This window comes from Pleurodeles waltl, chromosome 6 (assembly GCF_031143425.1).
Source record: "Pleurodeles waltl isolate 20211129_DDA chromosome 6, aPleWal1.hap1.20221129, whole genome shotgun sequence".
Classification (NCBI taxonomy): Eukaryota; Metazoa; Chordata; class Amphibia; order Caudata; family Salamandridae; genus Pleurodeles; species Pleurodeles waltl.
This window is the reverse complement of record NC_090445.1, coordinates 676,814,601-676,829,237: the sequence shown is the minus strand read 5'-3', so window position 1 is coordinate 676,829,237 and position 14,637 is coordinate 676,814,601. Positions and strand designations below refer to the sequence as shown.

Sequence of the window (14,637 nt, the reverse complement as noted above, 5' to 3'; positions counted from 1 at the left end):
TTAGACATCTGTTTGCTACAAGATTTACCTTACAGAGGGCACGTAAGCGCCACTGCAAGTGGGCTTGATTAGAGAGTGTCACACTGTGTACTACTCTAATTATGCAAGTGGGGTGGCTGTGTTAATCTGAAAGGGACTGCCATGGCTCACGCACCGAGTTCCCTGTGATCAACAGAACCGGTATATTATGATCTCTGGAACACTGCAAGTTTACACTTTCCTGCTACTGTCCATACATTGTCCAAATGAATATGACACCTGCTTTTTTGCAGAGGTCTGGAGACTGGTGGGGACGCTTAGGCCTTGGGCGCTTTTGTGGGGAGGGGACTTCAATGTGGTCCTGGATGCAGGTGCTGACAGGTCTAGGGAGTCTTGGTGCCCGAACCCAAATGCTTTTGCGCAATTGTGACTTATAATAGCTGACAAGGACCTTACTGATCTCTGGTGTGCTCGATAACTGGGTAGGGCAGAAGGCACGTGCATAGCAGCTGCACTCACTTCATGGTCAAGGATTGATTATTGGCTAGTGACACAGGATATAGATGCATGGACTTCCAACGTTCTGAAGCTGATTTGGACATTGTCAGATCATGCCCTTGTCCTGTTGGATGTGACCCCTCCAGATTACATTACACGTGCCTTTACATGGCACTTCCCGACTGGGGAGCTCGAGACCAGGTTTTTTCGCAGTGAGGGTAGATCTGCAATTTTAGAATACTTTGAGCACAATGCGCACAAGGTATCGTCTCGGTCTATCCCGTGTGAGGCCTTCAAGGCCGTGATCGCGGGGGTATGCATAGCAGAGGAGACTGAAGTGCAGTTGGCATTGCATGACTAGGAAGGGAGATCCGCACTCTGAAGCTCCAATACTTTGCGACATGCAGTAAATACATGTTGGCAGCTATTCACGGCAAATTCACAGATTATGATGAAGTGACGCATACAGAAATTGTCAGGTATCTTACCTGGATTTTCTGCAGGAGTGAGCAGAGTTCACAGTGAAAGGTCCCAACTTCCCAATCAAATGAGAAGGCCCAATGAAGTCAAAGCCAGTCCCGATCGATGGAGAAGAGGAGAAGGGAAGAAAAACTGATGATTCTCTGCTGTAGAAGATCTGTCTATCAAACCTGTCTATGTGTCTCTCCCTGTAAACAAAAGGAAGACAACATATAATCTGGTCAATATATATAAAATATACTCCCCTAACTTCTTAAGTGCGTATGGCGAAATGGTACTATAGATACCTGTTAAACCTCCTATCCTATCTAATGCAGTTTCCGGAAGTTAAATGGCACGGTCACCATATCTGTAACTGAAATAAAGAACATTTGGGGCCAGATGTAGCAAGCATTTTTGCCCATTCTGTGTCTATGGGAAAATGTGTTCGTACATATGGCCCTTGGTGAATTGAAAATAACCTGAGAGAACAGTGCCTACTATAGATATATAACTGAGACCTACCTTATACTATTTCTGTGCTTCTTTTAGATCAGGTTCATTACAGGATTGCAGTGTAGAACAGAATAAAAACAATTCTAGCTATTGCGTCAAGAATTTTCAATTCTATTAGGGACACGGAGGCGAGGATTATGCTTTCTCTTTCTTTACTGACTTAAAACAGCAGCCAATCAAATACAAGTAAAAGAAAAGACTACACATCCCAAGATGCCATAACATCCTCTCACATGGTCCAATCACTATCCATGTCCTCTTTAATAAGTCCTTTGACCCTTGATGTCACTTCCTCTTTCTTTGGTCAGAACAGATAAGATCAACTTGAAAACGAAACTTCTTACGCCATCCCGAAGTGTGGAGATATGAACATCTTCTCTTCCTGGATCTCCTTCTCCTGGAAAACTCAACCCTGAAGCCTCAACGGAGGTAAAACGTTACAACCAATCTTTTTCCCATAATGATAAGAATTTCAAGAATTCTTCTGCTCAGAACGTGTAACAACAAACAGGCAGGGAATATCTCAACATAATTGAGAATGTCTCAAATAAACTTCATGTTTTTGTAAATGATACTAAAAAGGGAGGGATAATAACAATAAACCATATATTCATATAATAGATATTCCATATTCATTGTGTTTTTTAATACAAAGGGTGGGATAATTCTTGACGCAATAGCTAGAATTTTTTTTATTCTATGTCAGGACCGGAGGCTCCGATTATGCTAGTTTAAAGCTGTTCTATTACCACAGTAGCTACATCCAATACAGGCTTGTAATAACATTTACGAAAAGTATTTTCTGAAGACCAATCTGCTGCCTTCATAATGTCTTCCAATCGTGAACCCAAGGCAAATGATTTTGAAGCCATAGCTCCTCTAGCCGAATGGGCTCCAAATACAGAAGTATCAATACCTGCTTCACTCATCAACCATCTCATCCATCTAGCCAAAGTGGCTGAGGTAACTGGTTTAAAAGGTTTTTGTAACGCAATTAATAATTAACCCTTAACATCCTGTCTAAATTCTGCCGTGACTGCCTCGTAATCCTTTAAACATTGAACTACACATAGCTTTGAATTTTCAGTGTATATTGGATATGATACCGACCTGTAATTTGTTTTAGTCCTTCTTGTCACAGTAAAAGTGACACCCTCTGGAGAAAAAGTTCTACCAGCTAAATCCAGAGCTCTGATGCCTGAAACTCTTTTGCAAGAGATAAGACATAAGAGCATGGTCAGCTTAGCCGAAATCTGTTTACAGGACAAATATCTGTTAGCAGGCCAAGAATCTAAGAATTTTAATACAATGTTAACATTCCATAAGGCAGAATATTTAGTTTTGGGGGGGTTAGTGAGACGAATACCTCTCGAAAGCTTGCAAATTAACGGATGCTCTCCAATAGGTTTACCTTCTATAAGAGAATGTCGAGCTGAAATAGCTGATCTAAAGTTATTCACCATCCGATACGCCAGACCAGAACTTGCTAGTTCTGCTAGGAAATTAACAATCAGGCCAAGATGCACTTCCAATGGATTGGCGCCCCTTCCATCACACCAACTAGACCATCTGCGCCAGGCTGAGTCATATCTCTTATGGGTGCTTACCGGCCCATGCCTGCTTAATGAAGTCCGCAGCTGGCTTTGAAACATCTGGGGCACTCCATCTAGACCTGAGACTAACCAGGCTAGTAGAGTCAACTTCCCTGACAAGATCAGTGGATGTTGATGGCCCTCCGGACTCAATAGAAGATTCTGACGAAGAGAAATTAGAAGAGGAGAGGCACAAGCTAAATCAAGAGCTATGGGGAACCAAGGCTGTGCTCTCCAAAAGGGGGTCACCAGAATAATTTCTGTCTTCTGTCTCCGCACCTGAGACAAGACCCTGGTAATCATCAGAAATGGAGGAAATGCATACCCCCGAAACTGGGACCAATCCTGAAGAAAAGCATCTGTCTTTATTGCACAAGGGTCTGGACGCCAACTGTAGAATTTTGGAATTTGACAATTGAGACGTGATGCAAAAGGATCCACCTCGCAACTGCCCCATTCTCTGATTATCTGAGAAAATATCAGAGGGTCCAATTTCCAGTCGCTGGAATCTGACAGGTACCTGGAATTCCAGTCCGCTACTATGTTCTGATCCCCAGGAAGGTATTCTGCTATGACTACTAGACGTTGAGTTAGGCAATAATGCCAAAAGTCCTTGGCAATCTCTGCCAGAATCTGAGACTTCGTTCCCCCTAATTTGTTGAAATACCTCACTGCTGACACATTGTCCATGCGCAGAAATATGCAACAATCTGTCTTCTGCAGAGAGAGACTCTTTATGGCAAAAGATCCCGCTAGAAGTTCCAGGCAATTGATGTGAAGGGATTGTTCCCATTCCGACCATCTGCCCCCATCACAAAGGAGTTGCACCGTGCCCCCCAGCCCCATCTGCTGGCATCGGATTCTATTATCACTTCTGGGTGAGACACGAAAATCGCTCTGCCATTCCAAGCCTCCATATGATGAAGCCACCACTGAAGCTCACAATTCACTTCAGCAGTCAATGGGATCTGTTCTGAATAACTCAGACCTTGTTGTAGATGTCTGATCTTGAGCCTCTGTAATGTTCGATAATGTAGGGGTGCAGGGAAGATCGCCTGAATAGACGAAGCTAACAAGCCCACTATTCTGGCTATCTTCCTCAAGGAGGCCGTGCGGCTGGAAAGCGTCGATCTCAATTCCCTCTTGATGTTGCGAATCTTTTGAGAGGGAAGAAGAAGAAGACATAGAATAGAATTTATCTGGAACCCCAGGAACTCTATCACCTGAGAAGGTTTCAACAGTGACTTCTGCGCATTGATAAGGAAACCTAAATCTTGCAGAAGACTGATGGTCCAATTTAAGTGATCTAGAAGGACTTGAGGGGATTGTGCCATCAGTAGAATGTCGTCCAGATATATAATTAATCTGACTCAGAGCCATTCCATCACCAGCCTCAGGAGTTTCGTGAAGCACCAAGGGGCTGACGACAGACCGAACAGAAGGGCACGAAACTCTAAACAATGTCCTTTCCATAGGAATTGTAGGAACCTCCTGTGAGGGGGAAAAATTGAAATCGACAGATAGGCATCTTTTAAGTCCAGCCTTACCATCTAATCTCATTCTAGGAGAATATCTCTTAGCATGTGGATGCCCTCCATCTTGAAATGTCTGTAGAGGATCCACTGATTGAATTCTTTGAGGTTCAAAACTAACAGGTGACCTCCTCCTCTCTTGTCTACAATGAAAATAGGACTGAGGAAACCATAAGGATGATGGGAAGTAAACTGAACTGCTCCCTTGTCTATGAGAGCCTGCACTTCTACGTCTATAAAATTTTGATTTGCTAGGGAAAAACACATCTGTGTTGGAGGGGAGAGTTGAGAGGGGGTACTGATAAACTCTAGTCGAAACTCTTTGACCGTTTGAAGAATCCATGGATCTCCAGAGATCCGTTTACAATGATCCAAGCATAAGGCTACTCTGCCCCCAAGCTTTACCTGAGAGTAATGAATAATGCTCACCTGTGAAGTTTGAGTCTTGTATGGCTCCTTGCTGTACTCTGCGGTGGCCCCTGTGGAACCAAGGACGACCTCCTCTGGGGCGGGTGGGGTAGAAGGTGGAGTCCTGATCCCCATACCAACCACCTCTGCCTCTCGGATAATAGTTTTGGGGACTAGTGTAGGAGCCGCGGCCGGGCATACGTCCTCCATAACGACCGGCCCTGACAAAAAGGCCTCTTTTGAACACCTTCTTGAGGGACATTTGAGCTTTGTCAAGGGAGGAAAAGGTAGAGCAGAACTAGTCTTTAATAAAGGATGATCCGAAAAGAAGACCTTCCGCCGAAGGGCCCACTTCCGAGAATGCCAGATCAGACAATTTTGGATCTATGCGGATTAGTACTGACTTTCTGCGTTCTGCAGAAATAGCGCAATTAGAATTACCTAAAAGACATATGGATCTTTGTGCCCAACCGATAAGGACATCCGTGTCCACCGGGGAGCCTGATTCTTTGGCCACATAAGCCATCTCCAGGATTTTTGTCAGAGGACCAGACAAATCCAGTAATTTGTCTTGGCAACTACGCCAGGAACGATCCAGACCTTTCTTGGGATCCTTTGCAAATTTTTTCATAAAAGTGACCATGGTAGGGTCTATCTCTGGAGTGTCGGATACCTTGCCTTCTAGGTCAGGTCTGGGGCATTCAGCTTTTAATCGCGATCTGACTTCTTTATCGAAGCTCTTTCTTAAATTAGTTTGGACATTTTGAGCCACCTCAGGTGGTGGAACCCAATTGGAAGCTCTGGGGTGTAGTATTTCAGTGGGGTCGAAGTCTAGGACCTGGGAAGGAGGGGGGGCTTTTTTAACTTTCTTGCTAGGAATCGGGGAATCCGAGTCATCGGAATCATAAGAAGAGGAGTCCTTATCCGAGGAGGAGGGAGAGAAGGAGGCATCCATCTTAGAGCTATAGTTGTGCTCCCCACTACGTTTTTTGCGTAGTCTATCAAATGCGTCTGCATGAACATCGCTAATCCCGGCTCCAGATTCTAGATTTTTTGATTTGTCCTTAACCTTCTTAGGTTCAGTTAGGGGTTGTTGTTGTTGCCCTTGCATCCAACCCTGTGAACGGGCGTAGTCAAATAGTTGTCCCGAAAAGGGACCCAAAGCTCTGACCAGGGTGTCATTTACCGACTGTTGGACCCTGGTGTCAAGGGCTTCCACTAGATCTACCTCTAGTTGGTTGTCCAGCTCCTCTCTATAATATTCTGTATCCTGGTCATCCCATTGAGCCATGATGGGAGAGTTTTTATTGCAAAATACCTTTAACAAGCAAAAATAACTTGAAGGCCAGGAGTTGTAAATGGGGGACTGCAAAACCCCCAAAATTCAGGCTAGGAGTGAAAAAAGCCCTTATTTAGAATGTGGAGGGAGCTGCCTGAAGGCACTCTAGGCTGCAGCCTAGTTTAATTTTACAACCCAGTCAGTTTAGAGACTGAAAGCGAGATCGGCTCGTAGAGGCACGTGCGCTCGCGGAAATAGAAAGGAGACTGCAAAAGCAGCTCCGCTCCCGCTCCCACTCCACTGAAAAAAGCGGGCATTAAAATTTCTTAACAAATGCCAGAAAAACGAGCGAGTACGATCGCTACATAAACATAAACAATAGCGCGCTGAATCGAGACGCACAAATAATTACAAATACAGTACAAAATCAATAAATATAACCGAAAATATCGGAGAGAAATAAATTGTGTACTTATCTGCTGCGAAGCAGCAAAGAAAGAGGAAGTGACGTCAAAGGACTTATTACAGAGGACATGAATAGTGATTGGACCATGTGATAGGATGTTATGGCATCATGGGATGTGTAGTCTTTTCTTTTACTTGTATTTGATTGGCTGCTGTTTTAAGTCAGTAAAGCAAGAGAAAGCATAATCGGAGCCTCTGGTCCTGACAGAATTGAAATAAGGAGAAAACATAATACATATAAATAGAGTGCATTACATCATGCTTATACTTTTAAGCAATCCCAAGTAACAGGCACACAAAAGTCAGAAAAGTACATTAGTGGCTTTGAAAAATATACATATGTACAGGTGCACACAGAGCGTTACCCAACAAGGTTCATGTTCAGTGTTGTTGTTTTCTTTGTTTTTTTGCAGTTTTGCCAATTAAAGAATTTCCCCCAGGACCACGGAGGAAAGCTGTGAAGCCAGACCAGGAAAGTGACAGCTGAAACCTCCAGGAGACGCCTGAACCGACGAAGAATGCTAGCTGAAGATCCGGAGGCTGCGAGGACGCCGGAAAAATCAGGTAAGTGTGACACAATGCCAAAAAGACTAGAATGACAATAAACTTCCTGTGGTGCAGTGAACTGCTTTATAGACTGCACACTCCACCCCCGCCACACACAAGAGTGCTTGATCAAGTCCGACCGAAACCCACTACCTGGGGAAAGAAGTCCACTGTAGTCAATATGGTGAGGGTGATAGGGCAGGCAAGGCCTTGGCTAACCTGTTATGCAAGCCTTGGCCAAGCGATTACATAGTCAAATTAACAGATGACCAACTCAACATACATGTTTGAGTAGTGTACCAGGTATTCTGTCAATTATGTTGAACTATATTAAATCTGCCATTTCTCTGGTGCCCCTCTGACAATGTGTATCCAATGCAGAGTAGGTGAAACTCGATTGTTAGAACCTCCGCAGTCCCACCAAATCCCATTGGATGGAGAACATGATGTGAACCCTATAACTTGAGAGGCACACCAAGGTAGATCTCCTAAGCCCCAAGAGGAGTTAAACATAGTATACTGTCTTCATATAAAAGGGGAACTGGCAGATATCTCTGACTACATTCTACAACAAGTCAAGCCTATTCACATAAGAAATTTGAGAAAACTCTGTCAGAACATATATCTCTCATCTGCAGTGGGAGCATTGTATACAGAGGTGCAGCTCCATCCTGGATCCTAGAAACATTTAGATACATGTGTTAGTATTTTACAAAATGCAGTCACAGATTTTGTGATAAATCTTGAGTATGGCAATGGTGGTAATTATTATAGTAATCTCAGCAGCCATGTGAGAAAAAATAAACATTATGAAAAACCCAAGCAGATTTCATCACAAGTTCCTACATTCCCTATTTGATTAGTTTAATTTCTATGTCATATATACATACTCGTTTTCAGCCTCATATATTGTTATATTGGCTCAATGATGATTAGATCTCCCAAATTATTTAATGTCTGCAATTAGGTATCAGCACTGTGGCATGTTCCCTACGCAACCAGTCTTGGCGTCTGCTCCTCCCAAATGCTCACATCCCTTTATACTTTCTGCTGCAATTTTTCATTATAGAGACAAGCGGGGGAATTCCTGTGCACTTCTTCATATCATTTTTCTGCAAAACTATGACTGCATCACTAAATTCATTTCAGAGTGGGAATGGGAAAAAGACACAGTCCTTATTAATGGTGATGCTGATAGGGAGCTTCTTCCATGTGGAAAAAGAGAAAAAAAATATACAAGGAGAATTGTAAACAATTCACAGCTGTGCATGCAGAACTACCTTAACATGAGTTGGATTGGGAAGTCAAAACGTTTCCAGAAGTAGTACTGGAAACTGCGACTTTCACAGTTTTCCAGACTCTGAGAAACGTCTGTGAACTGTAAACGTTTGTAAGTTTGCATGCAAACTGGGCAGTAAAGCTCTGGAATACAAATTAACCGTTTTTTAAAAGTCTCTGGCCCTATGTGCCTACCTATAAACTGTCACATTCAGAGTCAATCAACCATGTAGCACCACATTTTTGCAAGGAGTAGAGCGAGCCATGCCAATGTGTTTGTATTCTCTTGCCAGGTATTTGAGAACAGTGCTGAATCATATGTTGTTTTGTTGACCTGGGCGAATAATGGCCTCCTCCCCAAAGCTTACCAAGCCTTGTGAACCCCATCCCCAGGGCCAAAGCCAATAAAAAAGAGAACCCCCTCACTGATCCTTATTAGGTCCCTGTGGCCCCATCTCATGGGGCCATATTTTATTAAAAGGGGAGGAGGCCTCATGCCACTCCTTCCCGAGCCTATTATGGGCCCAAGGACCCATCTCCAGGGCCTGCCTTGAATATAGAAGGATGCCCTGGTGCTCACCAGGGGCACCAGCAAACAACACGCTGGGAACATTAACACTTTTACAGTTTTCATACTCCATTCCAAGATGGTGGTGAGTTAATTACTTGCTTAGACCTTTAGTCCTTTCTTTATTTTTGATCTTCACGCTAATACTGCATCCAGAGCCATATCACTTGGCATGCTCATTCACATTTGAACCTTGACCAGGGCACAGGTTTTCACATTTAATTGCCTTATTATGGAATTTAAGAGCACTATTGAGTTCATTCTAAAATTTGCTTAAATGCCATGTTTTCTATATTTTAGCTTTGGGTTTATCATGGCCTTATTCTGTCTACTTCTGAGTCTGTTCCCTATCAAACTTTGGTACATCCACTTATGATGTCACCTACTACTTTAGCTGTACCATTTGGGGGTAGTGACTTTTTATAACACTTTCAAGCTATTTTTTATACTTTTATCCCTTTTCTTCCATTGGCCAGTATGAACACCTCCTTGCATAGTTACGTCCATTGTTTCTCATCCTTAGTTGAATTAGTAGTTTTCAGTAATGTTCAGTTGCCTTCCATAACCGTCACAAAATCAATTTTGCAAATATTGTCTCTCAAACCTTCGTTATGGAAACTAGTATAGCTGATGTCCAACAAGGTAATCACTCTGGTCTTTATGTTAATAGCCTTTTATTCTTGTGTTGTACCTCTCAGTGGTGGATATATTCTCCTTTGGCATGTGCAGGTACATACTGGTGAATGTCTTATTAAACTCACAATGGGGCTACTTGCTTTTCACTTAATACTAAACTCACAGTTTGTTTTTTTAACAGAACTTTTGCATATAGGTGCAAGCACATCCTGGTTCTTTCTCTGTCTCTCTTGCCCTTTCTGTTGATAAAATATGGCCATACCTGCATGTAAAGGTTCTAGAATGACCTTATATTTTGTTTGTAAATTGTTGCAGCCTTGAAAAATTCAGTTTGAGATGAAAAGTGTGTCAGCTCTAAGTTGATATACATAAGTCCACTTCAAGACATTTGCAAAAAGTTTGACTATTTTAGAATAAACATTTCTGGAAACTTTGGCACTGAAATGACTATGAACTTTTTCATGTTTGAATATGCGTTAAGTGTGCTTTAGTATAATCTTTACTCTTATTTTGGATTGTAAACCTAATAGTTAATGATAAAGGTGCATCCCTTTGGTAGCAGGGTGTAGCTATCATGTGAGCATCTTTTTTACTACAGACCATTACTGTCACTTGACCCCAAGAAAGTAGGTTCTGGATGTGTGATCACCTGACCACAGCTGCCAACATATTGTATTGTTTCTCAATTAGATGTAGCTGCTTTTTTGGAGGTTTGGGGATTGGGGCAAAGATGAAATCCAGTTCAATGCTGTGGAACTGTTGGTTGGATACTTTTTTCTTGCATGGTCCACTGAAGCTCAGGATCTCTTGAGGAAATGTTTTCAAAAGTTTCCAAACTTTCTTATGATGCCCTGGGAACACACGTCTAAGGCCCCTACCATCTCAAGGAGGCACTTAGAGATCTCTCTCGGGGTGCCAGGCAGAAGCCAGCAGGAGGGTCCACACCATGTCTAGGTGCTGGGAAAAAAGGTATTGCAGCTCATTGTGTTCCTGTAACCACACAGGTGACCAGGCAACTGACACCTTGGAGTCTACTTCTTTGTTCTAGGTACAAGTGGGAGCAGGTCCAAATTTTCAGGTCTCAAACAGCAGGTGCAGTCCTTCCATTCTTCCACAGGTCTTTAAAATGTTCCAAGGATTGCACCTTGGGGTGCCATGTTTATGCCTGGCACCAGCTGGTGGGAGGTAGGTGAGGCTTGGATCTTTCTAAACCAATAAGGTAAATATTCCCTGGGCCAACCCTACCCGTATTTGTAGCAGTTGCTGTTTGCACTACTACAAACAATCTTATAGTGTACCTTATTCCCAAAATCCAAGATTGGGAAGCCTTAGAGTATTTATCATTTCCCTCTTCAGTGGTGAACCAAAAACTATTCTGGGGGTTGCTTTTTCCCCACTGGTTTTGGTGCCAGACTGACTACAGGGACAAAGACTGGGCCCTTTCCAGGTGTCACCTGATATTCACAGGCCCCTTTGAAGTTAATTAAGTTAACTAAATTCCGTGAAGGAAAAAAGAAATCTCCCCATCTCATGAGCACCCAGTCTGGCAATCCCAACGTCTGGGCATGGGACCTGATTGTTACCTCTTCCAGATAGTATGCTCCAGGTCTTTTCCCAGCAGACAATCAACAGACACAGCTGGACTCACAGCTACCATCAGAGAACCAGTGACCTCACCCAGTCCAGGGAAACCATCACCACAGGATATTTGTTCAACAGGTTATCCGCAGTTACTACTTGATGGAGTACATCTGGGATAACTTTCTCTGCAGACACTAGCTGATACCTGTCCATAGTCATGCTCGCTCCTTTGTCCTGCAGAGATCTCACCCTCCTCTCATTGATGGTAAGTCACTACTTGTATTTGTTATTGTTATCAAGCATGTGGGCCTTGAATAGTTTCTCTTCATTACCCAAGACACTATTGAATTCTACCCACAGTGACCAGTGCAAACCTGGGCATCCTCTTCCCTAGCACTGCAAGGGCAATTCCCAGCATTGACTCACTGGTGGAAGGTTTCTTGAGACATCCTGATTCTCCTTCTTGTGTCCCATCTGTAGGCAATCATAGCACCTGGGCTGGCAGGGCACCATGGGTTTCTTACCATTAAATGTATTCTTCTTATTCAGAGGATTGAAACCAAAATATATACACTTAAAACTCTTTTGATGCCTCTTAGAGAACTCCTTGGAAGTATCCCAACCTCCCCCTTTTGCTAGTGGGTACCTGAACTAACTGTCTTGGGATTCCCCAGTTACCTTCTTGGACACTTAGGTGCTGAGCCAGAGGTATGCTTCCTTCCAAAGCTCTCTGGGCACAGTGAGCTTGGAATCTATGATATGCTAACATAACTCTGTAAAGCAGTTACTCAAAATGCCCTCCTTCATAAACTAATTGTACAGCTCAACTTAATCTGTTATCTTACTTCTCTCCACTCAAGCTTCCATGGCCTTTCTAGTGGTATCTACAAAGTCCATCCAAGGCTGGTGTACCTACTTCTTGCTATGTCTGAACTTCAGGTTATACTTCTCTGGGGTTAGACTAAATTTTGTTATGAGAGTTTCTTTCATGGGATTATATGTCCTGATCAGCTGCTTCTAGAACTAAAAGTGTATCCCTCTCATCAATGGGCATGCACTTTTCCATGCTACCCCCTCCATTGCTCCTGTGGATCTCTATATATCTACAAAGATACCTCATGAGCTGCAAACCACTTATCAGTGTAATTCCACACCACATACGTAGGCACCAGATTTCTTGGGATGGGGACCCTGTGTTTACCTCTCGAAGGCACTTCAATAATATTATTATTATTATTTTATTATTATCATGTTTTGGAACTCCTGAGAGATTCACATGAATACAGATACAAGATAATAAAAGTTCTACATAAAATGATACACATTTCTTAAAAGAGGCAGATTATATAAATACAAAATAAAATAGTACATTATTTAGACACAAAATTCAAAATATCTACAAAATGATTGGAAAAACTTAAAAAACATGTAACAAAACCTTTCATTGTGGGGGGTGTAACATAAATCCAACGCCTCTCAAATATTAAGCCGCAAAAAGAGGGATTTCAACCAAAATGTCCTTGGAACGTCAAGAGCAGGACAGACAAACAGGACGTGAAAGAGATTGTACCCCACCTTGACACAGATCATAAACGCTAGTCGAGCCGTCCCACCTAGAGGTCAGATCTTTCAGTGGCAATCTATTAAGTCCAGGCGGGATACACAATCGCCTCACCCCATGGTTTAAATTCCAGGCCAAATAGGCACCATTTTCATATTTATCGAGGTAGTTAACTTCTCTAGACCTCTTCTTTGGTGACACACCTCCAAGTCCATCAAAAAGCCTTTGTACCATGACACTTCTTTTTTTTTTAACGGTACATAGGGAATTGAAGGACAAAGGTTCAAGTCTAGCTCTAAGAGCCGAATAGCTTTGGTGTAATTCCTTAATAAAACAGATTTTCCCCTCAGATTGTTAAAGATCTCACCTGGCCAGGTTTTTCAATGTACAATCCACACTGTGCATGAGGCCATGCGCCCTTCTTATCACTGCCACAAGGACTTGCGCAAAGATATTCCTAATACCAAATTCAAGACGTAACGCAGCCCCTGAGACTGCATGATTACAAGAAACCATGAGTCTCAGAATGCGGCCTTCTGTCTTGTCCAGAAAATCCCATTTGGTTATATCAATACACTCTATTGCATATAAAAGAGTTGCTGGGATGTTGACCTGACAGGCCGATAGTAAATGTGAGAAATGACGCTTACCATTTGCCTTATAAAAGGCCAACAGGCCTTGGGCTAGTGAAAGAGCCTTATTGGTATTGTGGCGGGTGTGATCATGATCTTTTGTTGAAGCCGAAAAGATCTTACCCAGAAACTGGTATGATACTTGCATTTCCAGCTTATGTTGACCCATAACCCAAGGGAACAAGACTTTTCTTCTAAGTATCTTCCCAGAGAAGCAAACCACCTGAGACTTTGCTGTATTAATTTTCAGGCAATGCTTCTCTGAATAGACTTTTAGGGCGGCCAAGCGATGATTTAGGCCTTTTGGGGTAAGGTCATACACTACTATATCATCCGCATACATTAGGCACACAATTGCCCGGCCCCCCACCGCAGGGGCATCGCCGGAGGAGTTCCTGAGACTTATGGGTAGATCATGGATACAGAGGGAGAAAAGCAATGGGGCCAGTAGGCAACCTTGTTTTGAGCCATTTTTTGTTAATACCTTTGAAAACAATCCCTGTTCTCCACCCATTAAGATTTTACATCAAGTTGATGAGTGTAGGGCAATCACCAATTGCAGGAGATCAGATGGAACCCCTAGATCTTGGAGTTTCTTCCTCAGTATTCCCATATCCACTATGTCAAATGCTGTGGAATAATCGATAAATGCCGCATACAATATACCTCCCCTAGTCTGAACATACTTATCAATTATAGTTTGCATAATCAAGATGTTGTCTAAGGTATTATGGGCTTTTCTAAAGCCTGACTGTTCCACTGGTAAGATACCATTTTCCTCCACCCAATCAGTCAGTTGTAGGATTATACTTTTCGCAAATATCTTTCCTGTTGCTTCTAATAAGGAGATTTGTCTGTAATTTGACAGGATTGATCTATCTCCCTTTTTTTGTATAAGAATTATTATACTACCCGTCCATGATTCCCGGATGTTACCATGGGCAGAGCAGAAGCCAAAAACTGGTTGTAGTAATTTTGCCCAGAACAAAGGCTCCCTTTTTATTAGGTTCATTGGGATCTTGTCTGGGCCCATAGCACCTGAAGAACGCATTGATGTTATGATCCCTTCTAGTTCTGCCACTGTTGGTGCCCCTGTATTACCCATTT

General features: G+C 42.7%; 1 protein-coding gene across 1 annotated transcript in view; it reads right to left on the bottom strand.

The window, feature by feature from the left end:
* LOC138301666 (olfactory receptor 10C1-like) overlaps window positions 1-4,604 on the bottom strand; it is a 42,123-nt gene extending 37,519 nt beyond the window's left edge. Inside the window, exons 1-3 of the mRNA XM_069242180.1 lie at window positions 4,592-4,604; window positions 4,033-4,201; window positions 966-1,145 (exon numbers count right to left, since the gene is read on the bottom strand). Of these exons, the coding sequence (XP_069098281.1) occupies window positions 966-1,145; window positions 4,033-4,201; window positions 4,592-4,604 (362 nt within the window). The remainder of the gene's footprint in view (window positions 1-965; window positions 1,146-4,032; window positions 4,202-4,591) is intronic.
* Between the last annotated feature and the right edge of the window lie 10,033 nt (window positions 4,605-14,637).